At 43.7% G+C, this 18,158-nt stretch overlaps 1 protein-coding gene across 1 annotated transcript in view; it reads right to left on the minus strand.

Moving 5' to 3' along the window:
* FMN2 (formin 2) overlaps positions 1–18,158 on the minus strand; it is a 656,752-nt gene that overhangs the window by 87,400 nt on the left and 551,194 nt on the right. The window contains exon 14 of the mRNA XM_085612201.1: positions 11,007–11,099. Within this exon, the coding sequence (XP_085468327.1) occupies positions 11,007–11,099 (93 nt within the window). The remainder of the gene's footprint in view (positions 1–11,006; positions 11,100–18,158) is intronic.

Consider the following 18,158-nt stretch of genomic DNA (forward strand, 5'->3'; position numbering starts at 1 on the left):
GAAGTTTAATGTTGTGACCTTTCATTGGGTGCTGAATACTGTTGCCTTTGATGACACTATTGCAGTGATTGCAATTGAAGCAAGGTATGGTGCCACGGTGTTGTGTGTGGGTTTCAATGGGTTTAGACAAAATTTCCTTGAAATTTCTGCTTCTTGTGTGTGCAAAAATTGGTGGTTTCTCAAAAAAGCCCTTGAAGTCGGGTTCACTTTGTAAGATGGGCCAGTGCTTCCGTATGATCTTCTTGTATTTAGGGCTGGCTGTGGAGTATTTGGATACTATCACCATACGTTGTTCTTGCACTCTATTGCTTTTTAAAAGGCTATCTTCTCTGGTGATGAGAACATGGCACATAAGTGACACAGATATCTCCTTCCTTGACGTCAATATCAAGATCACACCAGAGGGATTCATTACCGACTTACACAGAAAAAACACAGACAGAAACAATACCTTACATTTTTCCAGCTTCCACCAAGGGTCCCTGAAGCAACACCTGCCATATTCGCAAATGTTGCGTGTTAAACGCATCGTTTCAGACGAACAGACATACATCATGCGCATTAATGAGATGCGTGAACGATTCCGTGCTAGAGGATATCCCGAACATACTCTGAATGAAGCACAATCTAGAGTTGCTCTCATCACCATACCTTGCTTCAATTGCAATCACTGCAATAGTGTCATCAAAGGCAACAGTATTCAGCACCCAATGAAAGGTCACAACATTAAACTTCAAGTTGATGCTACCTGTGACTCGATGAATTTGATATATGCTTTGAAATGTCCCTGTGGAAAGCTGTACATCGGTAAAACCGAACGGAAAATTAAAACTCGCCTCAACGAGCATAAATCTAACATCAGGCTGAAAGTTGAGAAATCCAACATCGCCATGCATTTTGCTGAGGCTCGGCATTCCATCGCCCAATTAAAATTCATAGTACTTGAAACCTCACCAAACGAGAAGGGATTGACAATCATAAACTCTTGTTAAAAAGAGAACTTGAATGGATTTATCTGTTACAGACTCTGAAGCCGCATGGTCTTAATGACCGTATTGAGTATAGTTGTTACCTGTAATACTAATATGATGCATTGCTTATTATGTTACTGTTTATTCACGTAATACTACTTCTGTTTTTTGACATTGTCTCTCTGCATTCTCCCCAGTTTGCATTACCTGTACTCTATCTCCCCACATTCTAAGATGGCCGCCACCGTGCATACTTCCGAGTAGTCCTTTGTTTATGTTTACGTTTCTTCACGTCACATCACCGAGTGTTTAAACATAACGAGCACCCGCCCGCACCACACGCAGACCCATCGACTAAGCGATGGACGGCACGCTTTGCCACCGGTATCTACGAAGTAAGTGTTCTTCGCCCACAGCGCTACAGAACCCAGCATGTCATTGCGCAGCGCGCATTCAACCGACACACGCAGTAATTTCCATTGCACTACCCAGTACCTTCACTCAGTCACTAAAACGTTAGCAAACACACCCGTTTTAGTTATTGTTGCACTTAGTCACATTAAGCACGTGTAAATCCAGGCGGTATACCCTCACTGACTCATCCCTCCCTCCCTTCCTCAACAGTGCTCCGTGACCAAGGGCGTCCCAGCCCGAAATGCATAGGAGATCAAGATTCATAGATCTGCTAGTATGGATTACAAATGAACATTTGATATGCCAAACAATATCGAATTGAACTAATTTGCTGAATAAAAGCATTTAAAAACACGCATCTTAAAAGGATTCACTTTTGCATGAATCAACTTAGTTTGATTACCCATTGGAGTGCCTACCCAGGGGATGTACTTGCAGATCTCTGCAAGACACTACTCAGCTACCTTTTACTTACACAGCACCCTTCCCATAGGGCCGATCTTAGGGGTGACCTATATGTAGTAAATGGCTGGGCAAGTAGTTTTAAAAGTCAAGTCAATGTGGTAGTATACTGCACATACAGGCACTGCAATGGCAGGCCTAAGACAGGTTTGAAAGGCTACTTCTGTGGGTGGCACAATCTGTGCTGCAGGTCCACTAGTAGCCTTTAATTTACAGGCCCTGGGTATATGGGATACCACTTTACGAGGACCTTAAAAGTAAATTAAATATGCCAAATGTATGTAAACCAATCATACCATGTTTTAGGGGTAAGAGCACATGCACTTAATAACTGATTAGCAGTGGTAAAAGTCCTAAAGCCAACAAAAAGAAGGTCATAAATTTTGGTTGAAGAAGGCTAAAAGTTTTGGATAACTCTGCAAAAAGGGTCAGGTCCAACATCTCCTTACTCTTTAAGATTGAAATTGATGGACGTAGCATATGAGGGTCATTTAGGTAGTAATAAAACTAAGGAATGGATTAGAAGTGATTTTTGGTGTTCAAGTGATAAGAATGTGTGTAAAATGTCAACTGAATGACAAATTAAGGAAACCTCGTATGACTCCAGTGATTTGTAGGGACCTGCCTCAACAACCGTGAGATGAAGTACGTTTAGGCAGTATAGGTCCTATACAAGAAGGTAAGGATTTGAGTTATGTGGTTGTACTTATGAATCTGTTTTCAAAATGGCAGGAGATTGAAATTGTCATGACAATCATACTGGCAGAATTTTGCAACTTTTTGATCTAATATTTCTCAAGAGAAGGTTCCTCAAAAAGGGCATTAACCGATAATGGTGTGCAACTTGTCTCAAAGTAAATTGAGAGATATTTGGAGGAAAGTGATATTGAATATAAAAAGTCCTCATTGTACTATCCGGAAGAAGTGGACCAATTGAGAAGTTTAACCATGTGTTTAAGGAACGCATTTTGATAGCGAAAATCAATAATCTAAACTGGAAGCATGAAATAGCTAGGAAAGTGTGAATTTGCTGGATTTCTTCTCATACTAGTACAGAGAGATCCCCTTTTGAGCTTTTTAGGGGGATGAGGCCATATACCAAAGTGTATCTTAGTTGAACAGTTTGAAATAAAAGGGCCTGTGATGGCTATCCCAAAGGTGATTGGTGTGAAAAAGAAGACAGAGCAATGCAAAGGAACAAATAATCTTATGACAGAAAGAAAGCAGTCAGGTGAACTACAGTACACGTTGGAGATTATTTAGTGATCGAAGTTCCTGTGGCAATTACTCCATTTCCCAAGTTGCCATGTCCTTTGAAAGTGGTTGAGGTGTACAGCAGGTCAGTGAAAACACCAGATGCAAGGGTCTCGAACTTAAATCGAATAAGTAGAACCTAGAAGTGCAATGTGAATAAAACTAAGTATAATGATAATAGTATACAGAAAAAAATCAAATAGACTGAAATGTAAACGTGGAAAGGCAATTAATGCGATGGATAATATTGTGATGTTTATCTTATTTCTTTTCTGTATTTAGGCAACTTTCGCGGTAAGCTATTGGTGTCTTCTATATTTGATTGTTCATTCTTTGATGTTGTTTTGTAAAAGGGAAGATGTGTAGTAATTCCAAGGTTCTAGAGTTTGAAATATTGTCATTGGAATGCATTGTTTGTACTGTCCAATGACCAGTTGCCATTGGAGTTTAGATATGGGAGGATGCCAATCTTTAGTCTAGAAATGTAATCCTTATAAATGCAATCTTACCTCACACTTCTTGTGCCTGCTGTGTCCATTCCCTGGACTCCACAATGTTACTGTTAAATAAATGAATGGCACTCATTTCATCCACCTCAGGACGATGTAAATCTCAGTTGATTCTGCCTGGACTCAAGCAAGTGACATGCAGTTTAAATGGATATCTGCACACTCTCTTTTCACATAACTATGTTGTTGGTAACTAAATGAATGGTACTTATTTCAGCCACCTCAGAATAATATAATCTTGAGTTGACCTGCCTAGATTTAAGGCATTGTACATGGACTTCTGTAATGGGCGCTCACTCCAAGCACTACCTAAGCGGTATTATTAAAATGTCGTTTTTGACACAAGATGTCCATTGTTGTTCAGTATTTCAAACGTATAAACCACCAGGAGTGTTTTTCAAACAATACTAATCACGTTTATAAACACTTCTGATGAAATGCAACCACCAGTGGTTCCAGATGGTGCAGATGGGCCAAGTGACTTCAATGTTTCCATGTTTTTAAAGTTTTCAGGAAAAATGACAGTCATAGGTCCTTCTATAAATGTTTCATGTATACTGTGTTTATATTAAGATTATATTGTCCTAAGCAAGCTATTTTATGAAAAATATCTGCAAAGCTACTAATTCTATGTCAGGATTGGAGGAGAGGATTATGCCTTCTCTCTTCACTTTATTAAACAGCAGCCAATTTAAACAACAAGACTACATTTCCCATGATCCTTGGGGAAATCTGTAGTCAACAAAAAAAGTCCAATTAGGAGCCGTCCTGGATCCTCCAATCAGGTCCCATCAACGTCCACATAGTCTGTCTTCACTGGCCCTTCATACTCTTTCTTTGCTGCTGTGCAGCCGAGATAAGTGCTTTTCTTATGCTCTGTGAATTGTTACTTGGTTCTGTGTGCCTTTCTGTTATGTAAAGCGTGTTGAATAATGAGCTGTCACACATGCTGTTCGTGTGTACTAGTACAGTTCTTTAAGCAGTTTGTTGCGTGAATTATGTGATATTTGAAAAAGTTTTTTATGCGCGCTGCACCGGCGTGTCTGCCCTTTATTGAATATATAGGACTTTAACGCCGCCTCCTCACGCATCCTTTTTTACATCGTTTGATTTTTTCTGTTAACGTTCCTGACAGAGTGCCCCGTCATTGTTTTATGAGCCACGGGAGCGCCTCCGCTCCTACAGAGCTCCTCTGGGGCACTAGCGGACCTCCCGCCACCAGGGGGCGTGGGAGGCAGAGAAACGGCATGCGCATTCAAACACTGAAGGGCTTGTGTGACTCGCCATAGTTACACGAGCATCGGCCTGAGTAGGACGCCTCACCAAACTTGATGAGGTGTACGTGATCAAGCCTGTCAGTTTTAGAGGCCGATTTTTGCTTTCCTACGCTCAGTTGTCAGGCATTTGGCAACAGAGTCAGTATACTTACGTTTACGCCCCCCAGGGTCTGTATTAAGTGTTTTTACACTTGTTGGGCACGTTCCCAGGCCGGATATATATTTTGTCTTGTCACACTTAATAAGCCTTTTTTCCACGCACCAGATACCTGTGCCCAGGGCTTGCCCCTTGCATAGTACAGCGAGTACTCACTATTGAATTTTGGCTGACACCCACCCCCCTCAGACAAGCTAAGTTACAGCATCCAGGCCTGCCCCCCAGGCCCCACAAACTGAACTCATTAATATTACTAATTCTTTCCCTCATTGTGTCCATAGAAGATGGAATTGGACTATGAGGAACATTCCCACGGAGGGGAAAACACTCTGGCTGTCCTCCCTTGGGATGATGAGTTCTACTGAATGCTTCAATTTATAAAGCAGTATGCGAAGTGATGTCCCCCCTAGAAGTGAGGCTGACCCGAAGAATTGACCAAGCGCTAGCACGACTAGCTTCTCTCCCTCTGGCCCGCTCCCCAAATGGGCCCTCTAGCACCTCCCCTTATGCTAGATCCTGCTTCCCCTCCTACCAAAAGTGCACATGATTCAGGGTAGATCTTAGTGCCTTTGATAGGCTTAAGCAGGCCTTCCTAGCTACTCAACCAGTATTTCCGCCTGCAGGGGACGGTTTGACTAACCCTCACATCGACGACAAGGACGCTGAGCCTGGCCCTTCCAGACCCGATCCCTCTTCCCGTCCTCACCACGCATCTGACATGTTTGACCATGACGAAATCATCCACCCTTGCTCCTCTGACTGGGCGCCAGCTGATAAAGTGGCCGATTATGTTGCAATGCGCATCAGGAAACACCTAGAGAAAGAGGCACGTAACTGCCTCCGGGCAGAATACCCTTGGCCTTCTCTTGAAGGCAAAGTCGCCCTTACCCCAGAGATTGATGCCCGTATTGCGTCATTTTTTCAAACGTTCATGAGGGATCCCAAGAAAGGAATTGATTGGTCCTGGCACACATGCCAGGACAAGCTCCTGGAGGTGTTGGGACCTTTCACGAAGATCTTAGACATGGCCGAAGAGGCCAAACGTCAGGCTCCCTTATCTCCCCTGAGTCCCTGTCCAGGTGGGCTCAGAGAGCCATTGTGTTCCTGGGCAATGCTAATTGTGCCCTGTCCACGGAGCGTTGTCGCTCTTCGCTTCAAAGTTGATTCCAAGCTTGGGACCTGGCGGATTCAGAAGCTGGAGCGGTGGCTCAGGGAGTTCTTTTTGGAGAGCCCTTCGTCGAGGAATTGGGTACATTCGTTAATACCTTTACCTCCCTTGACAAGGCGCAGACCACCATTAAAAAGGTTTTTCCCTGAATTTTCCGAGGGGCCGGTCGAGGTAGGGGCCGCTCGACCGGCCAATCTGCCAACCAACAGTCGGAAGGAAAAGGTCCCAAACAGGGCCAATACCAGGATCAATCCTGTTTTGGCAACTTCTACCCTACAAGAGGCCGACGCGGCAAGGGCAGAGGATATTGAGGCGCGGCAGCCTCATCCAGTGCCGGTGAGTGTTCTCCCTTCTTCCAAGTTAAGGGTAGGGGGGTGGCTGGGTAATTTTTCCAAACATGGATTTCTGTCACAGGGGACCTGTGGGTTTTGCAAACCATTCGGGGTTTCCGCATAGAGTACGTGGGAGAGCCTGTTCAGCTGGTCAGACCCCGTCCCATCTCGTTTTCCCTACAGGATGCCTCCTTGGTAAACGCAGAGGTCGAATCCCTCTTGGCCAAAATCTTGGCCTCTTGGCCGATCGTTCCCATTACCCTTCACCCCCAGGGGCTTCATCAGCAACATCTTTTTAGTGGACAAAACAGACAGGGGCAACCGGCCCATCATCAATCTCAGCGATTTCTAAGAGTGGCTGTTCTACTGCTACTTCAAGATGGAAGGAATCCATCTCCTCTGGGATGTTCTGCGTCCTTTGGATTGGATGGTTCGTCTGGACCTGAAGGACGCCTATCTAGTTAGTCCAGTCCCCCCCCACCGCCGCTTCCTCCAGTTTGTCTGGCAAAGGCAGACGTATGAGTTTGCATCTCTTCTGTTCGGCCTTTCTTCGGCTCATTGGTGTTTCACCAAGGTCCTCAAACCCGTGGTGGAGCATTTGAGAGCTCGGGGAGTACGAATGACTGTCTATTTTGACGACCTCCTTGTGATGGATGCGTCTCCTCTGCAACTTTTACAGCATCTTCAGATGGCGGTAGATCTTCTCCAGAGCTTGGGCTTTGAGGTCAACAAGACAAAGTCAATTCTCACCCCCTCGCAATCTCTGACATTTCTAGGCTTTGTGATAGACTCCACGTCCTCCACGTTCAGTCTTTAGGCCAGAAAGGTCTCAAAGATTTTCCATGAATTGCGGAAGTCTCTCACCAAGAGGCAGGTGTCTCTCAGAGATCTCACTCGAATAGTAGGGCTACTGTCAGCTTCCATCCAGGCCATCTTTCCAGGTCCCCTCCATTATCGCGCCCTTCAACGTCTCAAAGCAGTGCACCTGCGCAGAGGGTGCCCCTACTCTCACAAGGTGACCCTCTCCGAGGAAGCCCGGGAGGAGATTCATTGGTGGTTACAGCACATGGAGGCCTGGAACAGCCGAGCAATTTTTGGGTCCATTCCAGATTTGGTAATAGAGTCGGACGCCAGCACAATAGGCTGGGGAACCAGGTGCGGCAAATTTTCTACAGGAGGGTTGTGGTCTTCAGAAGAACGGAGTTTACATATGAACTGTCTAGAACTCCTGGAAGGCTCTTTCGCTGTTCGCTGCTGGACGAGAGAATCCATTCAGTCATTGGTGCTGCTAAAGACGGACAATATATCTGCAGTCCGTTATATCAACCACTTAGGTGGCTCAAGGTCCAAAGCCCTCCCGGACCTGACCGCCAGTTTCTGGAAGTACTGTCTGGACCATCATATGTCAGTCACAGCAGAATATCTCCGCTGGCGGGAGAACCTGGTGGCGGATTTCCAGTCCTGCAACTTCAGGGATTCCAGCCTGTGGGAACTGGACCTGGACACTTTTCGGAGGTTGAACAACCATTTTCGATAGAGCTGTTTGCCTCCAGGCTCGACCATCAACTTCTGCGGTTTACAGCTGGAGACCGGATCCGTTGGCAGTGTCCATAGATGCTTTTCTCCAGAATTGGAGTCAGGAAATGGGGTGCACCTTCCCTCCCTTCACGATGATCACAAGGGTGACGGCGCAGATCAGGAGACAGAAGGCGGAGTTGGTAATACTCACACCCCTTTGGCGATCTCAAGTCTGGTTTCCAGTTCTTCTGGAACTTTCTTGGGATTCTCCAATCCTACTCCCCCACTTTCCAAATCTTCTTCTGGATCCCGATTGACTTCCTCACCCTCTGTCACACAAGAGTAATCTCATATCCGGAATTCCTGGATTTTCCTAAGCTGTGTGTAGTGAAGAAATGACAGAGGAGTTGCGACCTACAGAGGAACGCCAACTCCTTATTTCTCTCTGCAAACCATTTAGGGTGGTGTCTTTCGCCACCATAGCCAGATGGGTTAGGTTGGTTATGCAGGAGGCAGGCATAAGTCTTAAAAGCTTCGGAGGTCACACTGCTCGAGGCGCTATGGTCCCAAAAGCATTTGGCTTGGGTGCCCGTCTAAAGAATATCCTCAACGTGGCAGATTGGTCTTCGGACTCTACCTTCAAAAGTTTCTACTTCAAGCCAGTGCTGGACATGGCTCACCTCGTGGTGAGCAATCTTTAAGCTAGCATAATCCTCGCCTCCAGTCCTGACATAGAAAGGCATCGGTGGTAGCAAAGCAACGCCCATGTACTACCCATATAACGCCACCTTGTCACTAAGTAACGCAAAGCAGTGCTTTGCGCCGCTTTGCATTACTTTCAGGGTAATTTCCAGTGCAAAATAAGTTTTGCACTGGAAAGGTAATTAGGAAAAAATATTTTGTGAGCAGCGCAAAATATTTGTAAATCTTTCTCAAAGTCTTAAAATGATCTTGCACAGATCATCTTGATGGTCAGTTTATATTCTTGTTCTTTGCGCTACCACACCATTCTAAATGCCCATTGATCTGCACAAGGATTTGTTTTCTAAATTTTTTACATTTGCAGGGATCATGGTATTAAATACAGCTGTATAACAACTGTATTCGGTACTGCAATTGTTATGTAAGAAGGAAGGTAAATATTGCATTCTAGGCAGATCTAAGGTAATATTTGGGTACTAGACCCTCTCTATAAACAGAAGTCTTTTAAGGACTAATACAACATCTTGACCGCTGGTACGAAGTACAAGTTCTGAAATACCTAAACCATCCTTTATCACACCTTTTCAGTTTGTAAGCATGAACATTATGTAAATTGCATATGCAGTGTTGTTACCATTTACAAAGCTAAGTTAGCAAAGCAGAGGTGTTATATACGTGCGCATGTGTGCAAATCGTTTGCGAATTATGCACTCAAGTCTCCAACATGAATGTGTGAAAGTAGGCGTACCAAGTTGAGTATCATGGGCCAGATGTACGACCATTCCATTTTGTGAGTTGCAAATTGCGTCATTTTGCGAGTCGCAATTTGTGAGTCGCAAAATGAATGTACAACAGTGTCTCAGACACTGTTTGCTATTCCCAATGGGGTCTCAAACGACCTGTCTCATTAATATTCATGAGGCAGATTGCAATTTGCAACCTCATTGGGAATGGCCAGCACTCACAGGGTTGGTGGTCTGCTGGGGTCAGCAGACGACCATGTCTGTGACTGCTTTTTAAATAAAACATTTTTTTTAAATGCAGCCAATTATCCTTAAAGGAAAACGGGATACACTTACCTCCACTGCCTGCTCTTAAAAAACTTTTTCTGCCATTAGTCACAATGAAAAAGTAGATGGTAAGCTACGAGTGTTTTGTGACTGCAATTGAGGTTGCAAAACAATCAGAGGAGATGAGTTGGCCTAACGGCTAGGGCGGTCGACCTCAAATCTGGGGAACAGGGTTCGAGTCTCGGCAAGGACGCCAACATCCTGTGATTCTGGGCAAATCATTTAATCCTCCCGCGCCTAACACAAAAAAATGAATGTGTCCTCATGTAACGCAACTGGTGCTCGTGAAAGCGCTCTGATAACCAATTCCTTCAGGTCAAGTTCGCGCTATATAAAACTCGGTAAAAAAAATAAAAATCATACATAGAAAGCCGACTGACTATTAGGAAGGGATGACCTTGGCACATCCCTTACTAATAGTGAGTCGCAAACCCTATTTTGTGAGTCTGTAATAGGTTACCAACTCGCAAAATAGGGTTTGTGCATTGCACAGACCTATTTAGCAGTCATTAACGGGCCGATTTCCCGTTTGCGACTGCTAAAAAAGGTCATACATCTGGCCCCAAGTGTGGTATGCAATGGGAAACAGGTGAACTCATACAAGAGCAAAAACGCAGGGTTTCAAATGCATTTATACGTTTCTCTGAGTATTTTATTTACAAATACAGGAACCTGGTGAGAGTTGTAGACAGTGCAGTAGAGTTAACTGATCGATGCAAGATTCGCAGAAAATGTTCAAGAAGTTGTAGCATGTATGGGAATTTAATCTGATCAAAAGCGTTTTCAAACCAAAGGAAAACATTTATGAAAATAATTTATGAATGTGTACCTTTGAACCCTAAAAATGCAAATTCACCCAGACCAGAATTGCAGATTCACACACTTGCAGACACACAAAAAAAAACTATCACCTGCAACATGTGTGCAGCTAGGAGCGCATTTTTAGAGGACTATATGTGGAGATGTAAGCATTTACAAAAGCACCATGTGTACAGGCAGCAATTGCATATTGCGATTTTACAACACTTTCTAATGAATCACGCTCTTACTATTATTCTAAAAATGATTCATTTGCTACGACTAAGTCTTTCTAATTCGATATGGGCAATCATGACTTCATTGTTCCGTACACATACAAGGTGCAATGAAAAGCAATCAGCTTTGTACTTCACCTTGCTCTATAAACTCCTCCATGTGTTGTTTGAAAGGCTGAAGGTGCTCTTCCACAGATACACGGTAAACTTTCTCTGCTTCCGTCTCACATGCTGCAAATCAAACAAAGATATAGTATAAATTTGAGTGTAAAAAAGTTGTTTGCCTCTTATAGTGATTTATGTACATAATTAGAAAACCAATGAAATCTCAATATATATGAATAACTACGGCCAGACAGGCGTTTTATGCCACCGGGCATTGCCCCGGTGGGCTGGAGCTCTCCAAGACCCGTTTTGAAAGCCCAGAGTGGCCCCTGATGCCTCTGTAACTTCCCCAGCTCCCCAACATTAATTGGAGCAGGCACGGGGACATTTCAAGAGATGGAGAAAGAGAGGTAGGGAGGGAGGAGGCAGAGAGAAAGTGATCAGAGAGGGATAAGGGACAGAGGAGAGCATGAGATAGAGAATGGATGGCAGGATGGGACGACATAGATTGTGCGGAGATGAAAGGAGGGGGGGTTGGTTTGAATACATTTGCTAAAGCTGCATTAGGTTCCCCATCCAGCTCTGTGAATACCATTACATACTAGTGAGTACCGCAAATTTCTGAAAAACTGATTGTCATTAAGATCGCCATACTCTGCTGTTTTTATTTTATTTCCTGCCTCTTGCTTTTTCCTGAGTGGAAGCAACAAACTGTATGGCTGGAGGTCCTGAGGAGCCCAAATATTTTCTTGAATGCTGAGGTTGACAAATCTCAAGGACATCTAGTTATGATCCACCAGCTTGAGCCGTGGCATGAGTTTTACTTCTGACAGAGGAAAGACAGGATGCCTGGTGTTTATTTTAGATGTAATGGGGCCTATTCATGAGTTTATTGTATTTAAAGTAATAAATACTACAGTCTTACTTACTACAAAATGCTATTCACAGATCTACACCTGGAGACCTCAGCCTCTGCCTCTGCCTCTCCTATCTTTTCTCTGCAGACATCTTTGCAAAGGTGACTCAGGAGTTTTAGAGTTTATGGATGGGTAGTGTAAAAGAGTAGCAATGGGTTTTTAGAGTTTTGGGAAAGGTGGTGTTAATGGGTAGTATGAGTTTTTTTGGGTTCAGTATTGGGTAGCATTAGGAATAAGTAAGTGTTTTTAGGTACAGTGAAAGGTAGCATTAAGGCATAATAAGGGCCTTTTAGGGTTTAAGCAAGGGTAGATTTAAGGGGTAGTAAGGGATTTTTTGGGCTCAGGAAAGGGTAGTGTTAAGGAGTAGTAAGAGATTTTTAGGGTGCAGAAAAAGGTAGCAATTCGGGGTATTAAGCGGTTGATAGGGCTCAGGCATTGGAAGCGTTAAGTGGCTGATAGGAGCCTTTAGGTTTCACAGAAGGGTAATGTTAAGGGATACACAGTTTTTATAGGGGTCAGTGAAGAATAGTGTTAAGGGGAAGTTTGGGGTTTTAGGGTTCAGGAATGGGAAGCATTAAGGTGTACAAAAGGGTTATTACAGCAAGATAAATTAGAGATTGCATGTAATAAAAATGACATTTTTTGAATTGTCATAGCTAGTAATGGAGGGTACAATAATATACGCCTTTGCAATTTCAGCTCTACCTTAAAATTATCATTTTAAAAGTGGACTTTATTACAGATATCTTTTATCACCTTGTTTTGTAGGTTTTTCAGCCTATGGAGCAGAGTGGCAGGGAGGACTGGGTGTAGGGGATTTTCACAATCAATTTGGGACAAGATAATAGCTCTAATGAATAGAGTTTTTATTCTGTAATTAGGAAGGGGAAAGCATTTCTTCCCAATCCTAAATTGGGAATTCCAGCTGTTCACCACAGATGTAACCTGGGGTGCCATAGATTGTTACTAAGCAAAACTGTCTCCCAAATACTCTCCTCCTGAAGAAGTTACATAATACAGGATTACAACCTTAGGAAAAATAGCGTTGAGTTGGTGTGCTCCAGGTTATGGTATAATTCATGGTAGCTATCATGAAAGGTTTGTGGGCAGATAGTGTTAAACATTCTTGCCATTTTATAGAGAATCTTTGTTTATGTTGTTATAGTCACTGAACATCAATGATTACCATGGAATGGTGGAAACAACTTAAAATCTACAATTACATCCCAAAGATGGGCAGATCCTAAGAGCTTGCCCTTCATCACTTTGCTTTAATGTAACCTTGTATTGAAAAAGTATACTGCATTAATAAACAAGAAACACCATATTACATATTACAAGCTCTGATGAGGAGTATATTTAATGATAAATTCTACTACTCAATAACAAAATTGCATAAACCACAACTAAATATATTTGCTGTCACCTTCTGACCAATGAATAAAATATGTTTCAACAATAAGTATATTATAGACACTAGTGGTGTGCATTTAAACGTTCGGCATCCTTAAGTGCAATCCTACCTGCCCCTTCAAATTCTTCAGAATACAATACGCAAAATGATTTGTTGCGTGAACACAACGTACGCAATCTTACTTCAGCCATATTTTAGGTCTGATTCCCGACAACATTAGCTGACTGGGAGAGCTTAAGTTACCAATACTTTAAAAAGCACATAGATATAAGAAGTAGTGCAGAGGGAGTGGACCTTTGTGGCAGTCCTCTTCAGCCATAGATTCTGCTATAGTTTTCAAGGTTTCCCATTGGGTGATTGCACTGTCCTTCAAGCTGACAGCACTTTATAGAAGTTTACACTGTCCCATGACTGTTTGGAATATGCTTTGGTGAAAGCTTAAAACTTCAATTAATCTCTCTCGTCCTGTCTCCCAGGCCACTTGCTTATTTTTGCCACATCAACTGCACTCCACCATACTCCCCCATTCATTTAACTTTCAGCGTTCTCTCCTCTGTCTTTGCTACTCTAACGCCATCACTCTTGCTTCTTGTTCCCTGAGCATTCCCCAGCATAGCTCCCCTCATCATCTTCATTTTATCCTGCCCTCCCATCAACATTCGTCATCTTGCATCCCACCATCATCGCTTCTTCCCCTGTTCTTTCACTGCCATTACTTCCCACTCTATGGCCATCGTCCTCACCCCCTCACAGTCATCTGAATTCCTATCCTGCCCCTTGCCATCATCGCTTCTTCCAATGTTCATCCCTGGTGCTTCCTGCTCTATTGTCATATTCTTTGCCCCCTCGCCATCATTTTCATCTCGCTCAGCCTTGTACCGTCATCGTTTCCTGGGTTTTTTATTCAATGCTATTGCTCCCTGTTCCATCGTCATCTTGTCCCATCCACTCACTGACATTGTTTCTTTCCCATTCATACCCCACCATCTCTTCGCATTCCATTGTAAATCTTCCCACACCTTTGATCTCATCTTGCCCTGCCGTCATTGCTTCTTCCATGGTCATTCCCTTCCATTGGGTCTTGCTTTTCTCCCTTGTAATCGTTCCTTTCATTTGCTGTCCATATCTGGCCCCAACGCCTTACCCATATCAATCGGCATTCACAGCCACCATTGCTCTTCAGGCAGGCTCATCTCAGCATGCTTTCTTCAACCAAGTGGCTATAGCTTAATTCATCGTAAAAAAAAAAAGACAATCGTTCTTTTTGTAGCAGGCAACTAATTTATTCATAAAGGTGTCATTTAAATTGAAGCCACACTGTCTTTATGATCTGTTGTGGTCAAAATGAAAGCACAAGTTGTCGCAGCATGCATTCTTTCCAAGATCGAAAATTGTAAAAGACTTTACTATGGGCGTAATTTTCCCTGAATCCGTTACAGAATTTTTTTTAAAATGTTGTGAGAGTAGCTTTTGGGCGTCACCTACGCACAAACATTGGCTCCCGCTGGAACAAACAATTGTGTTCAAGATTTTGTTGTCTTATGCATATCATTTTCTACGCACAGAGAAATCTTCTCCTGCATTATGCTTTAAATTCCATAATCCGAGGAGCAATCTACGTGACAACTATCAATTGCTATCTGCCACACCTTGGATCAGGAGAGCTGGGGTTGGGGGATGTGCTCTTTATTTGCTTGATCTCTACTTTAGAATACTCTGCCCCTGGGGATTAAACCCATCATACACCAACTATGTTTTAGGAAGGCACTAAAACCTTTTTATTCTGGAAATGTCTCTCTAGCCTCTTCTGTTATTCTTACCCATATGATGAAACCATATAAAGTAGATATGAGTTAGGGGCGCGTAGGTTTGGGATACAGAAAAAGGACACTGTTAGCAGGTGCGATGGTGTGGTGTCTAGAAGACATACTAGAGAGATAGCCACTTGCCTAGGTGTGCACATTCGCACAGCTACAACTATTGCTAAATATTATCTGATTACTTAATGCACCCCAAGGGCACAGAGCCACAAATGCCTATGATTTGCAGCAGGAAATGGGACATTTTGTGACAAATCCTTAAACTTTAGAGGTAGTTATGCCGGGGTAAATAATCATAAACGTTTAATAAAAATGCAGAGATGCTGTTCAGATGCACTCATTATGATTTCCAGGCAGAGACTCTCCTTTTAGTTAGGAAGTGCCTTGTGCAACTTCAGGTCTATGCTGTCAGACACCCAAGTTGTCACCTGTTTCCCTTGGTATAAATTGAAGGGAGGGCAAATCGATAACATGCAGAAAATACCTTGCATTTTTATGCATTTCGGGCGCACGATTGCTTAAAGATCTATGGTTTGCCTGGAAAGTTAGAATCAAATTTGAATGAAAACAGCAGGAGATAGCTGCTGAGCTTTGCGACTAGCAAAACTCCATTTTCCAAGACCATGAAAGAGCACAATTGCATTTAAGCGAAACGCAATTTGAGCGCTTTTCAACTTGTGGTGTACCTGAGGTCAACAGCAAAACTACGTTAAAAGGTATTGAAGAAATGTTTTGACTGAATAACAGGGTTAGTTTTGTTGTAGGTGAGTGTTTTTGTAAGGTTTGCACTGCTGCTAACAAGGCTGCACCTGTTATGTGTGTGGGCAGGTTGTGTTATCGATGATAATCACCCCATTTTTGTATCGGTGGAAGGGTCAGGTATCACCACTGTCCGTTTGGCCCTCTTAGTAAACCACGTACACTAAGCACATTCCTATAAGTTAGAAGGCCATTTAGAGTTTGCCATGAGAGGAAAGCCACTGAAGACTCATGGTTCTCCCCCTTGCCAAAGGTGTGCCCATCCCCCTCATTTACATGTATGGGAACCCCCACGTTTTTGGGTGGAGCCTTACAACTCTGTCCTGAAAAAGCGTTTGCTGATGAACGTTATGCCACAGGATGTCCATAAGGCTTCAGAAGGCCTATCCTATTCAGGGATGGCCTTCTGAAACTCCTGTTCCTGCTCCCTGGCTGAAGAGGGGTGAAACCCCGAAACCGGTCCTAAGATGCTTGTTCCCAGTCCAGGGAGGAACTGGCTTGGCAGTTTGGGCTGGACTGTTCCCATGAGGCACAAGGTCAAGACCGATTTGCATATGGCTGGGTTCAAACTGGAATGGCATGGTGAGTAAAAAAACAATGGATTTAGCCCCAGATCTCTGTACTGGGGTGAATGTATGACATTGTTCTGCATTCTGTCCATCAACTGTTGTTTTTGCATTTGTCAACCCGAGAGGGACGGGTATGCTCAGACGTGAGTCCCCGTGCTCTCCATGCCACTGGAATCAAGCTATCCTGGCTGAAGAGGGGTGAAACCCTAAACCGGTCCTAGGATGCTTGTTTACAGTCCAGGGAGGACCTAGCTTGGCAGTTCAGGCTGGACTGTTCCCATGAGGCACAGGGTCAAGACTGATTTGCATATTGCTGGGTTCAAACTGGAATGGCATGGTGAGCAAAAAAACGATGGATTTATGCCCACATCTCTGTACTGGGGTGAATGTATGACATTGTTCTGCATTCTGTCCATCAACTGTTGTTTTTGCATTTGTCACCCCGAGTGGGACGGATATGCTCAGACGTGAGTCCCGTGCTCTCCATGCCACTGGAATCAAGCTATCCTGGCTGAAGAGGGGTGAAACCCCGAAACCGGTCCTAGGATGCTTGTTTCCAGTCCAGGGAGGACCTGGCTTGGCAGTTTGGGCTGGACTGTTCCCATGAGGCACAGGGTCAAGACTGATTTGCATATTGCTGGGTTCAAACTGGAATGGCATGGTGAGCAAAAAAACAATTGATTTAGGCCCAGATCTCTGTACTGGGGTGAATGTATGACATTGTTCTGCATTCTGTCCATCAACTTTTGCTTTTGCATTTGTCACCCGAGTGGGACGGGTATGCTCAGACGTGAGTCCCGTGCTCTCCATGCCACTGGAATCAAGCGATCCTGGCTGAAGAGGGGTGAAACCCCGAAACCGGTCCTAGGATGCTTGTTTCCAGTCCAGGGAGGACCTGGCTTGGCAGTTCGGGCTGGACTGTTCCCATGAGGCACGGGGTCAAGCATGATTTGCATATGGCTGGATTCAAACTGGAATGGCATGGTGAGCAAAAAAACGAAGGATTTAGGCCCAGATCTCTGTACTGGGGTGAATGTATGACATTGTTCTGCATTCTGTCCATCAACTGTTGTTTTTGCATTTGTGACCCCTGTCTACAACCACCATGAAAGACAAGTCGATCTGGAACGGATAAACAAAATAACGACTCCCACAAGGAGGGAGAAAAACTCCCATCATATCAGGGCCATTTGTTTGTTTTGCAAAAATAAACCCCGGCTCTGGAGGTTTGTTACTGCAAACCAAATTAAAATAAAAGGTCGTCTCCCAACATTAGCAGCTATTTCAACATTGTTGCAGGGAAATTTAAATATGGTGGACGTTCTTTTACTGGGGGCGGTTGCACAGTCTACCCTGCCACGGTGAACCCAGCAGGCCGCATGCAGACTCTAAATAAACCTATTAGACACTCTGCTCTGAGATTGGCAATTCATTTTTTTCCTAGTGAAAGACTCTCCGGAGGCTTATTAACCAAACAAAGCTTATTTGACTAAATGAAAAATCCCTAGATGATTTCAACACAGCAAACATTGTATACCCATATTAGGTGCGGAGGAAGTAAATTCTCCACAGCGAAAACATTTTCCTTAAGGAAAAACACAGGTAGCCAATGCAAACAGACTTTTGGTAAGAATTTCCATGAGCTTAATTGTACACTTTAAATAATTGTGCATGTGTACCTTCCTACGATTGTGGGTAATCCTGGA

Source organism: Triturus cristatus, chromosome 6, assembly GCF_964204655.1.
Source record: "Triturus cristatus chromosome 6, aTriCri1.1, whole genome shotgun sequence".
Taxonomy (NCBI): domain Eukaryota; kingdom Metazoa; phylum Chordata; class Amphibia; order Caudata; family Salamandridae; genus Triturus; species Triturus cristatus.